The 24,089-nt window shown below is 43.0% G+C and overlaps 1 protein-coding gene across 1 annotated transcript in view; it reads right to left on the bottom strand.

Annotated features, from left to right (window-relative positions):
- PARVA (parvin alpha) overlaps window positions 1–24,089 on the bottom strand; it is a 170,669-nt gene that overhangs the window by 43,298 nt on the left and 103,282 nt on the right. The window contains exon 4 of the mRNA XM_032853497.1: window positions 22,727–22,829. Within this exon, the coding sequence (XP_032709388.1) occupies window positions 22,727–22,829 (103 nt within the window). The remainder of the gene's footprint in view (window positions 1–22,726; window positions 22,830–24,089) is intronic.

The raw sequence follows: 24,089 nt of genomic DNA, 5'->3' as shown, positions 1-24,089 counted from the left end.
ATTTGGCAGACAGAGATCACAAGTAGGCAGAGAGGCAGGCAGAGAGAGAGGAGGAAGCAGGCTTCCTGCTGAGCAGAGAGCCTGATGTGGGGCTTGATCCCAGGACCCTGAGATCGTGACCCAAGCCGAAGGCAGAGGCTTTAACCCACTGAGCCACCCAGGTGCCCTGCTGGAAGTTTTTTGATTGCTGATTCAATTTTATTGCTAGTAATAAGTCTGTTCAAATTTTCTATTTCTTTCTGCTTCAGTTTTGATAGGTTAAATGTTTCCAGGAATTTATCCATTTCTTCTAGATTGTCCAATTTGTTGGCATAAGTTTTCATAATATTCTCTTATAGTCCTTTGTATTTCTGTGGTGTCTATTGTTATTTCTCCTCTTTCATTTATGATTTTGTTTTAGTTCTTTCTCCCTCTTCCTGTCTCTCTTTTTTGATGAGTCTGGCTAGAGGTTTATTAATTTTGTTCATCTTTTCAAAAATATCAGCTCCTGGTTTCATTCATCTGTTCTATCATGTTTTGTTTGCTGTTCATTTTTAGTTTCTGTACCATTTATCTCTGCTTTAATCGTCATTATTTTCTTTTTTTTCTGCTGTTTTGGATTTTGTTTGTTCTTCTTTTTCTAGGTCCCTTAGGTGTAACCTTAGGTTATTTATTTGAGATTTTTCATGCTTTTGAGGTGGTCCTATATTGCTATAAATTGCCCTCTTACAACCACTTTTGTTGTGTCTGAAAGATTTTGTACCTTTGTGTTTTCATTGTAATTTTTCCATGTGTTTTTTTATTTCTTCTTGATTTCTTGGTTGGCCCATTCATTGTTGGGTAGCATGTTATTTAACCTCCATGTATTTGCACTCTTTCAATCTTCTTGAATTTGTTGAGACTTGTTTTGTAGCCTAATATATGATTTATTCTGGAGAATGTTCCATGTATACTTGAAAAGAATGTATATTCTGCTGTTTTAGGATGGAATGTTCTGAATATATTGCTTAAATCCATCTACTCCAGTGAGTCACTTGAAGCCAGTTTCCTTATTGATTTTCTGTTTGGATGATCTGTTGATGTAAGTGGGATGTTACAGTCCCCAACTATATTGTATTACTACTGATTACTTCCTTTATGTTCATTATTAACTGTTTTATGTATTTGGGTGCTCCCATGTTGGATGCATAAATATTTACAATTTTTATATCTTCTTCTTGGGTTGTCTTATTATATAGCGTCTTTATCTCTTGTTATAATCTTTGTTTTACAGTCTATTTTGTCCAATATGGGTATTGATCCCTGGCTTTCTGTTGACATCCCTTTGCACGATAAATGTTTTTTCAACCCCTCACTTTCAATCTGCAGATGTTTTGGGGTCTGAAATGAGTCTCTTGTAGGCAGCAAATAAATGGGTTTCATTTTTTATTTTATTGTGTGTGTGTGTGTGTGTGTGTGTGTGTGTGTGTGTGTGTGTTATGTTAGTCACCATTCATCATTAGTTTTTGATGTAGTGTTCTAAGATTTATAAATAATGGGTTTCATTTTTTTAAAAGATTTATTTGTCAGAGAGAGAGAGAGAAAGAGCACAAGCAGGCAGAGTGGCAGGCAGAGGCCAAGAGAGAAGCAGGCTCCCCGCTGAGCAAGAAGCCCGATGGGGGCCTCGATCCCAGGACTCTGGGATCATGACCTGAGCTGAAGGCAGCAGCTTAACTGATTGAGCCACCCAGGCATCCCAATGGGTTTCGTTTTTTAATTCACTCCATCACCCTTCATCTTTTGATTGGAACATTCAGTCTATTTACATTCAAAGTAATCATTGATAGATATGCTTTTATTGCCATTTTATTATTTTGTGGCATTTCTTCTCATTTTTCTTTGATCTTTTCTTCTCTTTCTTTCATGGTTTATTGTCTTTCTTTGGTGACATACTTGAATTCCTTTTTCTTTATTCTTTGCATATCTAATACTGGTTTTTTGATTTGTGGCTACCATCAGGGTTATATATAACATGTTCTGCATATATCAGTTTATATTAAGTTGATGCTTGCTTAAGTTTGAACCCATTCTTTACTCCTCTCCCCTCACATTTTACAAATATAGTGTCATATTTTACATCCTTTGGTGAATCCTTTGACTGGTTTTTACAGATACACCTATTTTTACTGCTTTTGTGCTTCCTACTTTTCTTACTCTTACTTATGGTCCTTCCTTTCCATGCAAAGAGTCACTTTAACATTTCTTGTAGGGCTGGTTTAGTGCTCATGAATTCTTTTAGTTTTGTCTGGAAAGTTCTTTATCTCTCCTTCTATTCTGAATGATAGCCTTGCTGGATAGAGTATTCTTTGCTGCAGATTTTTCACTTTCAGCACTTTGAACATATCATGCCACTCTCTTCTGGCTTGTAACGTGTCTGCTAAAATATCTGCTGATAGCTTTATGGGGTTTCCTTTGTATGTAACAGACTTTCTTCTTGCTACTTCAAAAATTTTTTATCACTATTTTTTTGCATTTTAATACATGTCTTGGTGTGGACCTCCTTGGGTTAATTTGTTGAGGGACCTCTGTGGCTCCTGGATTTGGATATCTGTTTTCCTCCCCAGATCAGGGGAGTTTTCAGCTATTATTTCTTCAAATAAATTTTCTGTCTCCTTTTCTCTCTTCTTCTTCTTCTGAGATACCTATAATGTGACTTTTAATATACTTGCAGTCATTGGATTCCCTAAATCCAGTCTCATTTTGCATATTTTTTTCCTCTCACTAGCTCAACTTGATTAGTTTCCATTATACTGTCTTCCAGGTTATTAATTTGTTTCTCTACTTCCTCTAGCCTGCTACTCTTTATTCCACCAAGAATATTTTAAATTTCATTTATTGTGTTCTTCATCTCTGGTTGTGTTTTTTTGGTCTCTTTATTAATGGTCTCATTTACATCCTCCACTCTTTTCTCAAGTCTAGTGAATATCTTTATGATCACTAGTTTAAATTCTCTATCAGGCATATTACTTGTATCTACTTTAGTCTCCTACTATGGTTTTGTCCTATTTTTTCCCTTGGGGCATATTCCTCTGTTTCCTCATTTTGTCTAATTCTGTTTCTCTGTGTTAGGAAAGTCAGCTAAATCTCCTGCTCTTGAAGGTAATGGCCTTATGAAGATAAAGTCCTATAGTGCCCTGCAGTGTAGTCCTCTGTTCCCTAGGACTTGGTGCTTCAGGAAGTGTTTCCTATGCGTGTTGTGCGTGCCTTGCTGGTGTGTCCTCTGTTTTTTGTTTGTTTTTTTTTTTTTCCTTCAGTCTTGTCTTCCACAGAGGCTCTTTTTGCCTGTGGTGGGCAGTTTTTGGTCCCCAGTCAGATGGGGTACATTTAACAAGATGTGAGCTGATCTGCTTTTGAAATAAGACCTGCCACAACTGGTACTCAGCCCTGAAAAATGTGGGTCAGAAGAGGTGGTATCGGCAGAGTTTGTACCAGTTTTCTTGCGAGAGGACCTGCAGGACCAGTACTGAGGCAAGCGTGACTGGGAAGGGTGTATCTGCCGAAATGTGGAGGGGGAAGGGGGCAGGCCTCAGTGTAAGCAAGTTAGGTGGTGAGTGTAGGTGCTGTGCTGTGTGTTTATGCAGGGGGACAGGGGAAGTAAGTGGTGGCTGCCAGCTCTTTTGTTCCTGGAGGGGTCTTCCTATGATCCCTGACTCTCTAGACCATGCTCTGAGATGAGTAAAGAACCTTCCCTCCTGCGTGCAGCAGGGGTTTTTCAAAGTGCAGTATCTCCGTGGGTTATTTGTCCTGCTGTCTCTTCATGGGCTGGCACTCTGCTTCCTAATGCTCTCCCCACTCTCCTGGAACAGACCTTACTGATTTTTTTTTTTTTTTTTAATTCCAGGCTTTAAGTCCCACTAGTTGTAAGAACGTATGAGATTTGGCCCCTTTTGCCTTCAACTCCAAATATGAGGATTTGTCTTCCCTATACGGGCTCCCCAGTGTGATAGTCTGTTTTTTCACACCCATGGCTCTCTCCCAATTGCTGACAGCCACAGTCTTTTTCACTCCCAGGCTGTGTCTGCTTGTCCTATCTTCTTCGATGTGGCCTCTTCTCTACTTTTAGTGGAGTTCCTTTTGCCAGTCTTCAGGTCCTCTTCTTGGTTATTTTTGCTGATGGGAGTGTTTTCTAGTTGTATCCACAGGATGAGGCGAACTTAGGGTTCTCTTACTCCACCACCATCTTTTCAGCCTCCTACTGTCTATGTTTTCTTTGAGGAGTTTCATGGTTTAAGGTTTCACATTTAAGGCTTTAACCAATTTTGAATTTATTTTTGTGTTTGATGTTAGAAAGTGGTCCAGTTTCATTCTTTTTCATGTAGCTCTCCAGTTGCCCCAGCACCATTTACTGAAAAGACTGTCTTCTCCCCATTGTATATTCTTGCCTCATTTGTCATAGATTGACCAGATAAGTGTGGGCTTATTTCTGCACTTCCTAATCGGTTGCACTGATCTATGTGGCTATTTTTGTGCCAATATGAGTATGTTTTGATTATTACAGCTTTTTAGTATATCTTGACATCTGGGACTGTGATACCTTCAGCTTTATTCTTTCTAAAGATTGCTTTGGCAATTTGGGGTCTTTTGTGGTTCCACACACATTTTAGGATTTTCTTCTTATAGTTTTGTGAAAAATATTGTTGGTATTTTGAAAGGGATTGCACTGAATATGTAGATTGCCCTGGGTAATATGGGCATTTTAACAATATTAACTTTACCAGTCCATGAGTGTGAAATATCTTTCCATTTGTTTATATCATCTTCAAATTCCTTCCATCAGTGTTTTATCATTTTTGGAGTACAGGTCTTTTATCTCCTTGGTTAAGTTTATTCCTAGGTATTTTATTCTTTTAGGTGCAATTGAAAATGGAGTTGTTTTCTTAATTTCTTTTTCTGAGACTTTGTTATTAGTGTATACAAACACAAGAGATTTCTGTATATTGGTTTTGTATCCTGAGACTCTATGGAATTAATTTATTCGAGCAGTTTTTCTGGTGAAGTCTTTAGGATTTTCCAAGTATAATATCATGTCATTTACAAATAGTGATATTCTTACTTCTTACAAATTTGGATGCCTTTATTTCTTCTCTGATTGCAATGTCTAAAACTTCCACTTCTAGAGTGGCAAGAGTGGATATCCTTGTTTTGTTCCTGATTTTAAAGGAAAAGTTTTCAAGTTTTCATCACTGAGTATAATGTTAGCTAAAGTTTTCCATATATGAACTTTATTATGTTGAAGTATGTTCCCTCTAAACCAATTTGTTTTTTTTAAATGAATGGATGTTGAATTTTGTCAGATGCTTTTTCTGCATCTATTGAGATGATTACATGATTTTTATTCTTTAGTTTAATGTTGTGTATTACATCAATTGATTTGTGAATATTGATACATTCTTGCATCTCTGGCATAAATCCCATGTAGTTGTCATGAATGATTCTTTTAATGTACTGTTGAATGTGGTTTGCTAACTTCTGAGGAGGATTTTTGCATCTATGTTCATTAGGGATATTGGCTTGAAGTTTTCCTTTTTTGTAGTGTCTTTTTTTGGTGTTGGTACCAGGGTAATTTTGTCCTCCTCAGAATGTAGGGGATGCTTTCCTTACTCCTCTTTTTGGAATAGTTTGAGAAAAATAGGTATTAAGTCTTAAATGCTTGGTAGAGTACAGCTGTGAATTATTCTGGTCCTGGCCTTTTTTGGTTACTGATTCAATTTCATTACTGGTAATGGGTCTGTTCTTTTTGTTTCTTCCTCATTCAGTTTTGGAAGATTATATGTTTCCAGAAATTTATCCATTTCTTCTAGGTTGTCAAGTCAGTTGATATATAAGTTTTTATACACAGTATTTTATAATTCTTTGTATTTCTGTGAGATTGTTACTTCCATCAATTTTTATTTTATTAATTTGGGTCATCTTTTTTCTTGATGACTCTAGCTAAAGGTTTGTTTTTGTTTTTTTTTAAAGATTTTATTTATTCATTTGACAGACAGAGATCACAAGTAGGCAGAGAGAGGCAGGCAGAGAGAGAGAGGAGGAAGCAGGTTCCCCACGGAGCAGAGAGCCCGATGTGGGGCTTGATCCCAGGACACTGGGATCATGACCTGAGCCGAAGGCAGAGGCTTTAACCCACTGAGCCACCCAGGCACCCCTAGCTAAAGGTTTTTCTATGTTGTTTATCTTTTCAAAAAACCAGCTTTTGGTTTTACTGCTCTTTTCTATATATTTTTTAGTCCATTTCATTTATTTCTCCTCTCATCTTTATTATTTCCTTCTACTACTGTTGGGCTTTGTTCTTTTTCTGTTCCTTTAGGTGCAAGGTTAGGTTGTTTCAAGATTTTTCTTGTTTCTTGAGGTAGGCCTATTTATTGTTATAAATTTCTTAGAACTTCTTTCACGTGTCCAAAAGATTTTGGACTTTTCTATATCCATTTTCATTTTTCTCCATGTATATTTTGATTTCCTCATTGACCCATTGGTTATTTAATAGCATACTGTTTAGCTTCCATGTGTTTGTGTTTTTTCCAGTTTTTTTTTTTTTTTCCTTGTGATTGATTTCACACTGTTGAGGTCAGAGGAGATGCATAGTATGGTTTCAAATTGACACTTGTGGCCTAACATGTGATCTCTCCTGGAGAATGTTTCATGTGCACTTGAAAAGGATGTGTATTCTGCTGTTTTTGGATTGAACAGTCTGTATGTGTCTGCTAAGTCCATCTGGTGTAATGTCACTCAAAAATACTGTTTATTTTTTAAAAAAAGATTTTATTTATTTATTTGGGAGGAGTAGGGGAGGGAGAGGAAGAGGAAAAGAATCTGGTCTGATGTTCAAAAATAGTTTTCTTATTAAAAAAAAGATTTAATTAATTGATTGATTGATTAATTGATTTGGGAGGGGGCAAGGGAGGAGGGGGAGGAAGGGGGAAAGAATCCCAAGCAGATTCTGCCCTAAGCACAAAAGCCTGGCACAGGGCTTTATCTCATGACCCGGAGATCATGACCTGAGCCAAAACCAAGAGTTGGTTCTTAAACAACTGAGACACCTAGGCACCCCAATACTGTTTCTTTATTGATTTGCTGCTTGGGTGATCTACCCATTGACATAAGTGGGTTGTTAAAATTTCCTACTCTTATTATCACTGCCAAGTTTGTCGTTTATTTGTTAATATTTTCGTTGTGCATTAGGTGCTCCGAAGTTGGGTGCATGGATACTTACAGTTGTTATATCCCCTTGTTGGACTGATCCCTTTATCATTATATAATGGCCTTGTTTGCATCTTATTAAAATCTGTTTTAGTTTTTAAAAGATCTTATTTATTTGAGACAGAGCGAGCATGCATGCACAAATGGGGGAGAAGGAGGGACAGAGGGAGAAGGAGAAGTAGACTCCCCGCCAAGCAGGGAGCCTGATGTGGGGTTCAATCCCAGGACCCTGAGATCATGACCTGAGCTAAAGGCAGACATTTAACTGACTGAGCCACCCAGGTGTCCCTTCAAGTCTGTTTTAAAGTCTATTTTGCCTATGTTTATATTGCCACTCTGGCTCCCCCCACACCCCTTCTTTTTTCTTTTGCATAAAATACTTTCTTCCATCCTTTCACTTTTAATCCTTATGCATCTTTAGGTCTGAAGTGAGTCTCTTGTAGGCAGTATATAGATTGGTCTTGTTTTCTTTAAATCCATTCTGCCACCCTATGTCTTTGAAACATTTAGACCATTTACACTCAAAGTAATTACTGAAAGTATGCACTAATTTTCAGTTTGTTTTGTGTTTTCTGTTCTTTTCCTCTTTTGCTCTCTCTCCTTGTGATTGATGGGTTTCTGTAGTGTCATGCTTGGCTTTCTAATTTTTGACATATATACGAACTTCATGGAAACATATATAACAATCTAAGTATATGACTGTGTTAAATTGATGGTCACTTAAGTTCAAACACATTAAAAAAGAATTTTTACATTTCCCCCTCTACATTTTATGTATATGTTGTCACATTTACATTTTCTTATTCATAATTTTCTCCTAATTATGGCCTTTTCTTTTCCACTTAAAGAAGACCCTTCATTTATTCTAAGGCCAATTTTGAGGTGACAATCCTTTAACTTTTGTCAGGGAATCTCTATCTATTCTTCAATTCTGAATGATAATCTTGGCAGGTAGAGTATTCTTGGTTGTAGGTTTTTTTTCTTTTCTCACTTTGAATATAGCATCCCATTCCTGGCCTGTACAGGTTCTGCTGTAAAATCAGCACTGAACCACCCAGGCGCCGCCCCCCCCCGCCCCGCCTTTTTTTAAAGAAATCTCTACACCCACTGTGGGGCTCGAACTTATAACCCCTAGGTCAAGAGTCACACACTCAGGGCACCTGGGTGGCTCAGTGGTTAAAGCCTCTGCCTTCGGCTCAGGTCATGATCCCAGGGTCCTGGGATCGAGCCTCACATCGGGCTCTCTGCTCGGCAGGGAGCCTGCCTCCTCCTCCACTCTCTCTCTGCCTGCCTCTCTGCCTACTTGTGATCTGTCAAATAAATAAAAATCTTTAAAAAAAAAAAAAAAGAATCACACACTCACCAACTGAGCCAGTCAGGAGCCTCACTCTTGTGGCTTTAAGAATTCTCTTTAGGGGCGCCTGGGTGGCTCAGTGGGTTAAAGCCTCTGCCTTCAGCTCAGGTCATGATCTCAGGGGCCTGGAATCAAGCCCCGCATCAGGCTCTCTGCTCAGCAGGGAGCCTGCTTCCCCCTCTCTCTCTGCCTGCCTCTCTGCCTACTTGTGATCTCTGTCAAATAAATAAATAAAATCTTTAAAAAAAATAAAAATTCTCTTTAATTATTACATGTCATGGTGAGAACCTCCTTAGGTTCATCTTGTTTGGGGTTCTCTGTGCTTCCTGAACCTAGAGGTCTTTCCTGACCCAAGTTAGGAATGTTTTCAGCTATTATTTCTTAAAATAAGTTTTCTGTCCCTTCTTCCCTCTCTCTTCTTTCTGGGACCCCTATAATGCAAATTTGTATTGTGCTTGATGTCCAAGAGATCCCTTTACCTATCCTCATTTAAAACTTTTCTCTTTTTCTCGCTCCCTTCCTCCTTCCCTCCTACCTTTCTTTCTTCCTATTCAGCTTGGGGGTGGTTCCATGACAATTTTTGTCAGATCACTGCCATTCTTCTGCATCTACTAATCTGTTCATTCCCTCTAGTGTATTTTTCATTTCAGTTACTATATTCTTCAACTCTGATTGGTTCTTTTTTATATTTTCTTTCTCCTTGTTGAAGGTTTCAGAGTCCTTCTACTTTTCTCTGCATTCCAGTAAGCACCTTTATGATCATTACTCTATACTCTTTATCAGGTACATTGTTTACGTCTGTTAATTCATTTAGTTCTTTTCTGAGGTTTGGTTTTCTTCTTTCATTTGGAGCATATTCTTCTGTCTCCTTATTTTGCTTGACTTCATTTGTTTCTATGAATTAGGCAGAGCACTACCTCTCTTAACCTTGAAGGAATGGTCTTGTGTATATTCATTCCCAGTGTAGACTCTGTGTGCCTGGTGACTTTGGCTGGCTAGTTGGAGCTGTGCCTGCCATGGGCTGTGAAGTGAGTATGGGCTGAAGTGGTCTTGGGGCTCAGAGTGTGTCCTGACAGGGCAGTTGTAGTGGGCATAAGCTGGTACATCCCTGGGGTCTCTGTGCAGTGGGCATCCTGGAAGAACAGTTGAAACTGAAGTGGGTGCAAGCTGGAATGTCCCAGGGCTCTCAACACAGAGGCTGGCCTCTTGGGGCAGCTAGAGCCAAGGTGGAGTGCAGAATGGGGTGTCCTGGGGTACTCCATGCATGGGATGCCCTGGCAGGGTGGCTGGAGCCAAGGTGAACACAAGCTGGAAGTTCCCAGAATGCTTTGCATATGGGTCATCCTGGAGATTGGCTGGAGTCAAAGTAGGCATAAGTTGGGAGGTCCCAGAGTACTCTGTGCTGGGGGTGCTCTAGCAAGCCATCTGAAGCTGAAGTGGTCCAGGACTGGAGTGTTCTGGGATGCTGTGTGTTTGTGTTACCTTGGCATGACTGAAGCTGTAATGAGATGACCAGGGGTGTCCTGTTGTGTGCTTTGCCAGGGCCACCTTGGTGTGACAGCTGGGGCTGGTATGGGCTGGGGACCCATGGCTTGTTGAAGTGATAAGCCAGCTAAGGCACCCAGACCCTTTTCCATCCAGGTTATGGAGGTGGAGGGGGGAATGTAAACCATAGTGCTCACCAGCTCTTCCAACCCAGAGAGATTTCCAGTAGCTTTTCGGTGGTTTGGCAGAATTCTAGGGCTGGCTTATAAATATTCCAGTTGCTCTTCTAAACTGATTTGTTGTCATTGTTTTCTGTGCCCCTGGGTGTTGAGACTAGTGTGGGCTAGCAGCCTGGGGCTCACTGGGGTGGCAGGCTGGCTATGGTGCTCACCAGCTCCTCTGACCCAGAGAGAGTTCCAGCAGCTCCCTTGCCATTTGGCAGGGCTCTAGGGCTGCTTCATTTATACTCTAGTTGCTCTTTTAAGCCTGGCTTTTTTTTTTTTTTTTTTTGTATCCCAGGAAAGATTAATCTGTTAGTACTTAGTACTGTCCCTCCACAGTGCAATTTACAGCATCAGGGGTGACGTTCCCCCTTGCCATGTCTCTGTCTTTTGTTGTGCAGCTGTTCAGTCAGCCCACCATTCTTCAGGAGGAATCGCCCTATAAATAGGTATAGATTTGGTGAGTTGAGGATCTTCCCAAGTTGTCAGCTTGGACCAGAACTTACTGTCTCTGTTTTAAAGTCTATTTTGCTGATGTAAACATTGCTTTTTGTTTTCACTTCCACTTACATGGAATATCTTTTTCTATCCTTTCACTTTCAGTGTGTATGTGGTCTTAGCTCTGAATTGAGTCTCTTGTAGGCACCATATTAATGGGTCTTGTTTTTTGTTTTTGTTTTTTAATCTCTTCCTCCTTGCCATGTCTTGGATTGGAGCAATTAGACTATTTACATTTGAAGTAGATATTGATAGGTATGTACTTATTGCCATTTTGTTAATTATCTTCTGGTTATTTTTGTAGGTTCTCTGTTCCTTTCTTCTTGCTCTCTTGTCACTGATGCCTTTATTCAGTGTTACACTTGGATTCCTTTCTCTTTATTTTTTATCTAAGAGAGGTTTTTGGCTTTTTAGGTTACCATGAGGTTTATATATAATAGCCTATGTATATAGTAGTCTCTATTAAGGTGATGGTCATTTAATCTTCAGTATTTTCTAAAAAACTTCATTTTTACTTTCCCTCCATTTATGTATATGATGTCATATTTTACATCTTGAGTCCCTTAACTATTTCTTAAGACATAATTGGTTTTATAGTTCTTGTCTTTTAGTCTTCATACCAGCTTTACTCCCTTTAGTGTATGTTTGCTTTTACCAGTGAAATTTTTTCTTTTCCTATTTTAAAAATTCCTAATCATGGCCTTCTCCACTTAAGGAAGTCCCTTTAACATTAGGCCAGTTTAGTGGTGACGAATTCTCCTTTAATGTCTGGAAACTCTATTTCTCCTTCTGTTCTGAATGACAACTTTGCTGGGTAGCGTATTCTTGGTTGGAGGCTTTCTCTTTTCATCAATTTGAATATAGCATGCCACTCTCTTTGGGCCTGAAAAGTTTCTGCTGAAAAATTAGCTTGATAGCCTTATTGGTTTTCCTTTGTGTGTAACTTCACTTTTCTCTTGCTGCTTTTAAGATTCTCTCTTTATCATTTTGCCATTTTAATTACTATGTGTTTTGGTGTAGATTGCCTTGGGCACGTTCCTGTTTGGTGTTCTCTTTGTTTCCTGGACCTGGATGTCTGGTTTCTTCCCCAGTTAGGGAAGTTTTCAGCTGTTATTTCTTGAAATAATTTTTGCCCCCATGTCTCTCTTTTCTCCTTTTGGAAACCCTATCATGCAGATGTTGTTATTCTTAATGATGAAGAGTTCTCTTAACATATCCTCATTTTCTACAATTCTTTTTTCCTTTTGTTGTTCATCTTGAGTGCTTTCTACTACCCTGTCTTCCAGATTACTGGTCCATTTTTCTGCATCCTCTACTGTTGATTCCTTCTAAGGTAGTTTTCCTTTGTTATTATTCAGCTCTGCTTAGTTATTTTTCATATTTTGTATCTTTTTATTTTTATTTTTTTTGGAAGTTCTCAATGAGTTCATTCATTCTTTTCTCAAATCCAGTGAGTAGTTTAGGACCACTACTTTAAACTCTTTATCAGGTAAATTGCTTATCTTCTTCTTGTTTAGCTGTTTTTCTGGAGGTTTGTCTTTTTCTTTTGTTTGGATCATATTCCTTTTATTCTGTCTGACTCTCTGTGTTTCTTACTATGTATTAGGTAGGTTAGGTATGTCTCCTGGTCTTAAAAATAGTGGTCTTCTATAGAATGCATCCTGTGCTGTCCAGTAGCAGAATCCCTCCAGTCACCAGAAACAAGTACTCCACATGTGTCCTCCATGTGCACTGTGTATGCCCTCCTGATGCAACTGCTGTGGGCACATTGGTGAGCAACATTTGCCCCTGGCATGGCTGGCTACAACTACTGTGGGTATGATGGTGGGTGGGACTAGCTCCCCTCTCCCTGGGGAGGGAGTGCTCTAGAAGGGCACCTCTCAGGAATCTGAGGCTGCCACACCTACGGGCAGGAGCAGCTTTAAAGCTAAAACATGGATGGAGAGTGTCAGAACTGGTTTTTACAATGGTCCATCTAGCTAGGCTGAAGGAAGGCAAGAGAAATGATGCCTGCCAGCACCTCCATTCCCAGAGAAAGCTCCTGCAGATATCTACCTCACTCTGGCACACAAATTAAATAACTCTCCTTGATGTACACCCCAGGCACTTTTCAAACTCCTACTTCTGTGCTGGGTCTCAGTCAAGTGATACAGTGTGCTGGCCATTTAAGAGCAGAGACTTGGCCTCCTATCCTTCCCACCTCCCCACCCCAAGTTAAACCCCAGCGATTTTCAAAGCCAGACATTATGGGAACTTCATGGTATAGGCCCCCAAGGCCAGAGGTGCCAGATTTTGGGGCTTGACCTTACTCCTCAGGGAGGACCTCTAGTGCCTGTAATATCCCTCCCAAATGTAGGTCACCACTGTTCCAGGGGGTTGGTTCCCTTCCATGTCTCTTCTCTTATCCTTCTCGATGTGGCCTTCTCTTTAAGCTCTTAGTTGTAGAGAGCTGCTCTGCTAGTCTCAACGTTGTTTTCAGAGTGAACTGTATTACATATTAGTTGTTGCTTTAGTGTGTCTGTCAGAGGAGGTGAACTCAGGAGTCTTCTACTCTGCCATCTTCCTCTCTCCTTCCCATCTTGGGGCTTTTAGAGCCACATAAGTAGTGTGAATCCTAGCCCTAAATCTGTGTGGGTACAGACATCTGATAAAGAATTATCAAGGGGAGATATTCTGTTGTTCCACACACATTCAAGGCTGAGACATTTATCCTTACTATCTGCGGAACAAGATTTTCTAGTTTACCCACTGAAATTGTTGCCATTCAGAGACCCCTGGCTTTCTTCAGGGGTCTCTGATCCAACTCCTCCAGGCTTTTTTCTCTTGACCCTGTATGAGTGACCTATTAAACCTTAGGCTATAGGCCATTAGGAATTAATACTTATCTTACTGGATTTATAGGTCCTTCTTTTTGGCATCAGAAAAATTTCCTTCCCTTCCACACCAATTTGGCCATGCAATACAAAAAAATATTTTTAAATTCTTATGCAGATTTTTAAAGCATGCCAGGAGGATTTGTCTGAACACCCAGTTAGCCATAATGTTGAACACTAAAATCTATTTTCTTCTCTTATTAAATAGTATATCCAAAACATAACGGTACTGAGAGCCATCATCTCTGACTTGTTCCTAATACCATATCTTTGATATGTCAAGGATATTCACTGTAAATTGTATTTAAGACATTCACTGTTAGTTTCCATCTTTATATAGTTTCTTTTTCTTATGGTTTCACTTGGTATAGCTGTTAAAATGGATCAAGGATTATCGGACATTTGGTAGATTATATAACTCTTGAATTTTTTAAATAAGATTGATAATATACAAACACGGAAAAAAATTCCAGCTATGAAACTTAAGTCCCTTCTTCCCAGAGTAGTCCCAAGTTCCCTGGTTCCATTCTACAGAGAGTTCATTGTGACTATTACTGAGATGTTCTCTACATACCCAAGCATGAGATGAGCCCCTCAACTCACACACACAGTCAACTATATGCACAGTTCCACACTTTCACTTAATAAGAAACTTTAGAGAGCTCCTCTACTACTTACAAATAAAAGAATAAAAAGAAAAAGACCGCCATCCAGCTTGCGGCCAGAAAATACCTCGTCCAGTTTAAGAATAGCCGTACACATTTTCTGCAAGTGTCAAGTCCTGCAAGAATCAAGGGCTGTTTTAGCGGGAAGACCTTAGAGCATGCTGTCCAAAAGAACTTACTGCTATGAGACAGATATTCATTTCTGCACCATCCAAATAGTCACTAGACACACGTGGCTCTCAAGGACTTGAAGTGTAGCTGGTAGGAGTAAGTAAATACATTTTTCCTTTTGATTACTTTTAAAAGCTACATGTGGCTAGTGGTACTGTATTAGCTAAGCTGAAAGGTTGTACAGGCCATCCTCCTGGTTTTACAGAAGTGTGATCTCAGCCGTAGAGAAATGCTGTAGTGGTAGAACCAAGATTGGAACTTGGTTCTCCCATCCTTCTCTTCATTCCTCTTAGCACGGCTTCTACTTCAGCCTATATACTTTGGGGTATGGGCACGTGACTGTCAAAACCAGGATGATCAGACCCTTCCAGATGTTGCTCCTCCTGGGATTCAAGCGGTCATCCCCATTCAACATGCACCGGTTTCCTTCGGCTGCTTATTCCTTACATCACCAGGTTTTCTGGGAGCCTTTCTCCAACTATACAGCTCCCCCTCTAGTCTGAGATCATCATTACCTCACAAGGAGGTGCTTTGTTGGGACTTCCTCCACTTCCTCTACTGGTCCTAGGTCACCTTCAAAAACCCCATTTCTGATCATGTCACTTAGCTCACAAGCCATCAGCAGTTACCACTGCCTACCCACACAAGGCAGTCTCGAATTCTTTGTTCAAGGTTCTCTATAATGCAGACTCTTCTCCTTTCTCTAAATTTTTTAAAAATTTAAATTAGCCCACATCCAGTACATCATTAGTTTCCGATATAATGTTCAGTGATTCAACACCCAGTGCTCATCACATCATGTGCCCTCCTTAATGCCCTCATTTTAGAATGGTTTTGGATTTCTAGAGAAGCCGAAATTATAGTTCAGATAGTTCCTGCACATCCTGAGTCCAGTTTCACCCACTGACAACGTCTTACATTACTATGGTACCTTTGTCACAACTCCTGAACTGACAGTTGTATAGGACTATTAACTCCGTATGTTGGGTTTCACTAGTTTTTTCCAAATGCTCTTTTTCTATTCACGCTTACTCATCATTGTCGCCTTTAGCATTTAACTTTTACTTCTTTGAGGGGGTTGTAAATACGTGACTTATTCAGTGAGGAAGAGCTGTCCCTTTCCTCTCATTTATTTAGCTGTTTATAACAATATGAGCTTAAGGATATTGATTTTACACTTTGGACTAGAATCCAATACTACTGTCGTTTATTTTTGTGCTCATATTATTCCACCATTAGCCTCTGGGCTGTTTTAGGTCAGTCCTGAATACTCCCGGCATGCCACCCACACACACACATGTATTTCCTCAGCAACTCTTTTTGGCACTGCAACGTGCTCCAGTCCTCAAGTTTGCCAATTCTCCACATACCCTGGTTTCCATTATTGGAGAATGGTGCAAGAAATCAAGATCTGGGTCTTGTCTGTGTCAGCCACATGTCCCACACAACCGATTTCGATGACCACCTACCCATGCACTCCTTGTCTGCACAACCCTCTCCCTCCACTCACACCAAAATCAACAGGGGCTTACCAGCAACATTGGGCTGTGCTGATTAAAATGTTCTATTCCTTCTATACCTGGTTGAAATTCTCCTTCCACAAGACCCCATTCAAAATGCCCCCCTCTTTCATGGCACTTTTCCTCAATGACTCGATATCCTACAGCCCGGTACTACCAGGTACTGTGTCACAGCCTTGGTGACACAGCAACACATGGACTTTTCTATCCCCAAACTCAGCAGTTAGCATGTAGCAAAGGAAATGGTTGTTCCTTAATGACTATTAATTGACAAGAGTAAGGGCAGTGTAAGATGTGCTCTCCAGGGTCTATCAGGGACAAAGACACACACACACCACACTCAAGTGAAACAAAAAATCCTTTTGCATTTTCCCCTCCCTTCCCCTATGATCTTCTGTGTGTTTCTCGAATGAAATAAGCTGAAAACAGAGAGGGAGACAAACCATGAGAGACTCTTAATCTCAGGAAACAAATTGAGGGTCACTGGAGTGGAGGGGGGTGGGAGGGATGGCATGTCTGGGTGATGGACCCTGGGGAGGGTATGTGCTATGGTGAGCACCGTGAACTGTGTAAGACTGAAGAATCACAGACCTGTACCCCTGAAGCAAATAATACATTAGATGTTAATAAGAAATATTAAAAAAACAAAACAAAAAACCCTCCTGCAGAACCTTTATGCCCAAGGGACTCTTCTCCATCTCATGCTTGAAGATCCCCTGTTTCCCATCTGCTATTGGGAAAACCAGGAGGGAGAGCCTTATGACTTTCATCCCTCAAAACAGGCAAGGACATGCACATGTTTAAAGATAAGAATCAGTTAAATAAAACATATCCGAAGGAAACTCACAGGGCTCTCTCCCAAGTCAGGAAAGCTTATGTTCACATGAAAGGATTATCTTGCACGGGCATTTTTCTAGGATCCTTCATCTCCTGCCTCTCTCCGTCCTGTCTACCTCCTAGGTGTTAGGGATGCAAATCCAGCAAGCTTCTGTCCTGAGGTGTGGGAAGGGCCGGAGCTGCTGGTGTGAGAGGCAAGAGAGGGAGGGGGAAGCATCGTAAAGGGGCAGACCCAGGTGACCAGCATCTGCGTTCCCGCTGACAGCCACATCAAGGGAACAGAGAGACAGCCAGGCTCAGGGGGAACAGGCCCTCAGGCAGACGTGTACCCTCTCGTCTTCCTGGATGATGTGGACGCCCCTTCCCGGGGCTCCCTTGCTCATCTCCAGATGGTGCCCAGCGCCCCGTCCATTTCCATCTCCGACCCTAAAGCTCTCTTGCCCAAGAGCTTCTCCAGCAGGAATACAACCTGGAGGCTTTTAATTCTTACACAGGCAGTCCTCACCCACTGGGGGACAGTGCCTCTGCCTCTCTATCCTGGGAAGGACGACGTGAGGTGTGGCCACCTGGTCAGAGGGAAAACCATGGGACTGAGAGCTGGGGACAAACGGAGCAGCCGTCCCTATGAATGCACCCTCAAATGGGCCTATCTCTTCCCCTCTTAGGTTGCCCACCTGATTATTTTCTGAGATCACCTCTCATATCCACTTCCTCCATCCATGTCCTTGTCCCAGCGTCTGCTTTCAGGAAAACCTAAATAAGGAACTCCTGCCAGGACAAGACCCAGGGAACAGAGGCTGCTGGCCTAGGCAGCTCAGAAAGAAGGACTGGGCAAAGGTATGTCAGGACAACCTCCCAGACATGCCTGGGGTCTCTGAGAAAGACAAGCAGGGCAGACAGTGCTGCGGAGCAGGGAGGATCTGGCTGCGCAGGGGAAACCCATGTATGAGCCCCCCTGTCATCTCAGGAATGCTCACCTATTCAGGCTTTCAGCAAAACCATAAAATACAGCCTTTTGCCAAAAAATTATTGCATCCAGATCGTGGTCATGTCTAGGTTCTGAGTCCTTGCCCTGTGATGTCATCAAGCTCGTTTCCTGGATTCCTGATCCATACCTTGCTCCCGAAATGTCACTCACTCAGCACATCCGGGCTCCTGGAGGTCCCTGTGGCATTTCCACTTTCCTCTACGTGCCAGTGTTCTATAGCTAGTTTCCCAGTCCCAACCTCAGCCCCTCCTACTCCCATGCCCAGCCCCAGGACAATTTGAAAGTGGATTTTTGGAAATGATCATACCTGATTCACCTTTGTACTCCCCGGTCATGGTTCTGTACCTACATATAGATGTTTATGTGTGCTACAGAGAGCAAGTTAAAAACACTCAGACACCCAGATCCTGATTTCTAAATACCATTCTCCAGTAAAAGAAATCAGAGCTCTGTGGAGAAACGGCTGATTCAAGGGCCAGAGTAAGTAAAACGTAAGATGAGTCCGGCCATCTCATGATGCCAGAAGGTAAGGAAGTGCTAAGAAAAAAACCACGGGGTGGCACGTTCAAAGGAGCCAGAGGCCAACCTGAATGAGCTCCCAGTGGTCAAAGGTTGGAGGTATAGGAGCCAAAAAAAAGAAAAGTACTATTGGATTATAATCTAAAGTATAAAATAAGTATCCTTGTGTCCATATTGATAAATACTGAATAAACAGGAAAAGTTGCCTTTATTCCCCATTTACTTAACAGAAGGATTCTAATTAATAAATGTGGAAGGAATGGGTGCACCTGGGTGGCTCAGTCAGCTAAGCAATTCTCGATTTTGGCTCAGGTTGTGATCTTGGGGTTATGAGATCAAGCCCTGCATCAGGCTCATGGTGGGTATGGAGCCTGCTTAAGATTCTCTCTCTCCCTCTGCCCCTCACTTCCCCACTCTTCCACATATGCGCTCTAAAAATATTAAATGAATGAATGTAGAAGGAATGAAGAAAACAGAAAATCTCCACTGGCCCAATCACAGTAAGAATCAAGGCAGATAAGATCCACTGCTTAAAATCAGAAGGGAAAATTTAAGGAAAAACAAGATATTTGCATAATTTTAAAATCATCTCTCCGCCCCTAAATACATGAATCACTAAAAGAAAAATAGTAACTTCGCAATGAAGAACTCTGACAGACACCCCCTTAACCAAATGATCAGGGTTAACTCACCAGTAATAAGACAGAAGGCCAACAGCAAGCCCTCCCTGATCCAATACACTTGAGAGGGACGTCACGTTTGCGGTACTCCCTGAAATACGTAACCTTCCTCTGATCCTCAGAAAACATCAGACAGACCCAGGTTGGGAGCCACTCTACAAAATAATCAGTCCTTTTTCCAAAGCGTCAAGGTCACGAGAGACAGGAAAGGCGAAGACTGTCACAGCTCGGAGGGGACAAAACGAACAAACGCGGTGTGAGATCCTGGATCAGATTCTAGAGTTGCAAAAGGACACGGATGTAAAAAACTGGTGAAATCCAAATAAATCCTGTAACTTAGTTAAGCACCATGCTGAGATTGATTTCTGAGTTCTGGCCCTTGTACGGTGGTCTGGTAAGACGTTTGTGTTAGAGGGAGCCAGGCGGGGGGTCGGGAGCTCTGCATTCTCTCTGCAACTCTAAGTCTAAAACTAGTTCAAAATAAAAGTAAAACAAAACAAAACCATAAAAACCCCAGTGACAAATGGCCTATGAAGTGTTAAGACAAATAGTAAAATATAAAGAGGATCTGGAAGCCCTTAGAAAGCTACCAGGGCAGGAGGCAGCACGCCACAGATGAAAGGCTTTTTGGAGCCAGAGAAGCCACAGTGGCAGCAGTGGGGCTGTGAAGTCGTGGAGAAAGTTCCACTGACTTAGCACGTAAGGAGCCGGTACTTTCAAGTGCTTCACACATCCGACCTCGCTGAGAAATGGGATGGTTGGACCATTCCACCTGCAAGTCCAGTTGTCACCATTTGTGACTAACAGACTATAAGAGATGAAAGAGAAGGAGCAAGAGAGGCGGACTCCCAGGTTTTTAATCTGAACAACGGGCTATGAGGTCGTGACACCATTCACCCTTCAGGAAAGGAGAATGGCTTTGTGGGGGGCGGGGGAGGGAGATAAGCAGCTCCATTGGGGCAGGCTGGTTCCGAGGGGCCTAGGTGACACCCAGGTGGGCATGCCTGGAAGGCAGAGGGGCACCTTCCAGCATCAGAGAGGGATCCTCAGAGAGGTGACAGCTAGACCAGAGAAGCAGGTGAAACAACCATGAAGAGGATGTGAGAAAGAGGGGAGGGGGCCACGCATGGAAGACTGAGGAGTCCCCACCATTATGCAGAAATGAAAAGCATATCAAGAAGCTGGCGGAACTGGGGTGTGTGGGAAGCCACAGAGAACCAGGGGGGCATGAGATCCCAGGAGCCCCCACGCTGGTGGACGAGGGTGAGACGTTCAGGAGTGTCAGAGACTGTGTGCATAGGAGGTCATCAGAATCGACACTGGGGGCCTCAGAAGGGACGGCCGGAGGAGAGTCTGGGGTGGGATCCAGCTTGTCCCTCAGGGGGGAACGTTCAGTGGTGGGGAAGCAGACACAGTGCCAAATGTTCTTTTGAGAAAGTTGTTGAGAAAGAGGAAGATAGATAGAAAAACAGAGGGAGGTCGAGGTTGGAGGGGTCACTCCTCCCAGGCACTCCCGATGCATATTTTTACCTGCAAACTGATTCTCTCCACCTGGGTAGCCTGCCTGGAGCTTTACAATATGAGTGCCCAGCCATCTGCCTACAAAGGGTCTAAACCTAGGTTGACAAGAGCAGCATGAACTCTTCAACAGGAAGGTCAAGGTCTGAAATAATCCAATGTGACTGCTCCATGCCTGACTCCGGGCTCCACGGACGTGATACCGGGCTGTTCTGGAACCATGTTCCATCACTCCGTGGCCATGTTCCTCCCTTGCCTTGAAAGCCCTACACAGAGCATTTCCAGGCACTTCCAGATCCCAACCAGAAATCTGCCGGGGGAATTAAAAGCAGCAGTCACTGAAAGAGACACTCAGCTGAGGCTCTCGGCCACCACACGGACACATGCCAAGCCTTTTCCTTTGTATTCAGTTGCATTTACAAGCCTTTAAATATTAACACTCACTGAAATGGATGTTTGAGGAACAAATCAGTCCAGCTTCCTAGAAATGACCAGATTTTGTATCATTCATTCATTCAATACACAGCGATTATGTGCCTGCTACAAGTCACAGGCACAGTACTAGCCCTGGAGACACCAGGATTCACACGTACGATGTGGTGTTCCTACCCTTGAGGAGCCCACGGACCTTTCCCTGAATAACACGGAACGTGAGAAAAGAAAGGCAGGTGTATTACGTACACATTGGTATGTGTGCATGTGCATCCCCAGGGGAACACAGAAGGTGCATGACCATCACTTCCAGATGTGACTGTTGGAGGTACCAGAGGCAGACACGCTCTACGGAGCCCCAAGATTGGAGGATGAACCGTAAAGGTTTGCCCTGCCAGGGAGAGGGAGAAGGGCCCGAGGCGGGAGGAACAGCATGGGTGTGAGGATGGAGATGTGAACAGGTGCGGTGTGCGTAATAATGCAGCAATGGTAGTCATGAAAGTAATAAAACCAATACTCGTGAAAATGATGAAAGACATTGCTGGGGCACTCACTGCATGTCAGGCACAATCCTAAGCACTTTCTGTTGCACAAGCCACATGTGTGAGCGTGCCCCGACGTGAGGCTGAAAAGACAGCTGGGGGGTCAGCCAGAGGAGACGTCTGAATGCGGTGCTACAGGGCCCGCCTGGGTCCCCTGGGGAATGGGAGAGCAAGAACCGGAAAGACTACCCTTGGGTTTTGAGAAGGCTCCTCCTTGTGTGCCATGGGTGTGGGCTGGGGGCAGTGAGCTGGGAGGCACTGAGCTGAGGCCGGAGGCTGTTTCAGGAGCTCAGACAAGTGAAAATGGGCGGGAGAGTAGATGCAGGAGACAATGTGGGCAAGAAGAAACGAGCCCTGGAGGCCCCCCCATGTATCTGGGATTTGCAAGAAAGAGGGCAAGAAACACCAGTGGGAAAGTAGATGAGCTCAGCATGAGGTACGCACAAGGGCGGCAAGGAATGAAAGTCTAGAACTCAAAGCAGAGGTTTGGACGAGAGAGGAACTGGGGAACAGCTGAGGGAAAAGTCCAAATTCATTCAGGCTGAATTTGGCCTTTCAACATAAAAATCTCCCCTGAATTCGCCTTTCTCCCCCTGGAGGCCTTATATTTCCACAGCAACACTGCGAACGGGCACACACCTCCCCAGAGACAACACACCTGGACATGCAGAGGCCCAGGCTCCCACACACGTGCCCCTGACCTAGAGAGGGGTACACAGAGGCGTACACAAACGGGTCCACAGCTCCTGGAAGTATACATACGTGCACACACACACACATACATACAGGTCTACACATACGCACATGTACACACGCCCATAGGTGACAGAGGTATATACAAACGTGCTTAACCCCTACACATGTAAACAGACCTACAGAGGCCATCCTGCACAATCTTCTAGAGGGTATAAAGCATGTTTTCTAGGACACAGTGGAGTTTTTTTTTTTTCATCTACCAAGCTCATGGCCTTCAACTGTTAGGGGGAACAGCCCCACCTGGTCATTGACCTCCCTATGCAATTCATTCCTGCAAAACAGATTCCAGGAGGACACCTCCAGGCTCCACTGGTCTGTCATCCCAAACTGTGCACAGTCCTAGCCCATCACCTGGGAGGCGCTGTGAGCTGAGAACAGCTCCTCGGGAGGAGCTGGGGACCGGCCACCTGCCTACCCAAGCTCTCCACCACAACCTTCCACCCCCTTCTCACCAAAGAGCTTCTGCAGGACTTGTCCGTCATATAAATCTTCAGCCAGATCTTTCACAATGATTCTTTCTCCGACGAGTACGTCATTAATCCAGTCAATTAATACCTATGGGGAGGGAGACCGAAAAAGAGAAGAGTCATGGGAATCTTTTCAAAGATCAGCTTTCTTATCCTGGATCATTAAAATCGAAATGAACTTCAGATCTTGAATGCAGCAGAACCGTCCATGTGACGCAGTATGTAGACAGAGTGGTGTGAGCCCTCAGGGCCCAGTTGTTTTTCCGGTGTTAAGCGCTTCCAGTGCTGGTGACTTCAGTGTCCCTGTTGGTATCTTTTGGCTCCTTACCATTCCTTACCCCAATGGAAAGCAACATTCACCTAGTGTTCAGCTGTGTAGCTTACACCAGGCAACGGTATGTGCTTTGGAACATTACACAAACTGGGGTTAGAGACCCACTAATTGACATGTGTACCCCCACCACCTATGAATCTAATGCAGGCTAGTTCCTGCTCTGAGCCTCTGATGGCCCATCTCTAAAACGGAGGAGGAAAAGACCTCCCACTTAAGGTAGCAGAAAAAAAATCACCCAGGGCAAGGGCCAAATGTTCAGTAAAAGTACATCTTATGAATAAATAAAGCTCTCACCCATGACGCCATTGGTCAGGGGTTACTCCCACCCCTACGTTCAGGAGGGGAGATCAGACACAGACGTGAACATAGCTGCCAAGGTCACGTTGCCGACCTGGACACAGACAGCAAGCGAACTCTCGTCTATCCCCCTCCGAGGGACTGTTCTCCTGGCCCCAAGCCACCTCTCTGTGAGGCCAGTGCTGTCTCCTCTCTCTCAGCGGCTGTTATTACCCAAGCGCCCTCCACATCAAGCACGGAGAGGAGCCATTCCACGGGCCTCTCATTTAGTTAATCTGCACAACACCCACGAGAGGGAGGGAGCATTTGTTTCCTTTTTCAGGTAAGGAAACGGAAGCTTGCTCAAGTCCACTACCTTTTACTTTGAGATTTTTCAGCTCATGTGGTTTGTGTTTATTATTTATAGATAGTAAAATTAACTCATTTTAAAGATACAGCGTGGTACATTTTGGTCATTGTACAAGGTTGTGTAACCACCACCACCACCACAAACGAGATGCAGAGCTGTTTGCTCAGCAGAGGAAGGTCGGGCTCTTTGCCCTCAGTCCCCTTCCCTGATGACAGGCCTCAGGCAACCACCGTAATTTTGCATAAATGGAATCACACAGAACATCACCTTTTGGGCTTGACATCTTTGACTTAGCAGAAATAGACTGCCTTTATCACAGGGGCTGTAGCGGGGCTGGGCTTCCATACCTGTGGGGAGCCTGGGGCCTT

This window comes from Lontra canadensis, unplaced genomic scaffold, assembly GCF_010015895.1.
Source record: "Lontra canadensis isolate GAN:19392208 unplaced genomic scaffold, GSC_riverotter_1.0 scaffold7, whole genome shotgun sequence".
Classification (NCBI taxonomy): Eukaryota; Metazoa; Chordata; class Mammalia; order Carnivora; family Mustelidae; genus Lontra; species Lontra canadensis.
The sequence above is the reverse complement of the archived record's forward strand: the minus strand, read 5'-3'. Positions and strand labels throughout refer to the sequence as shown.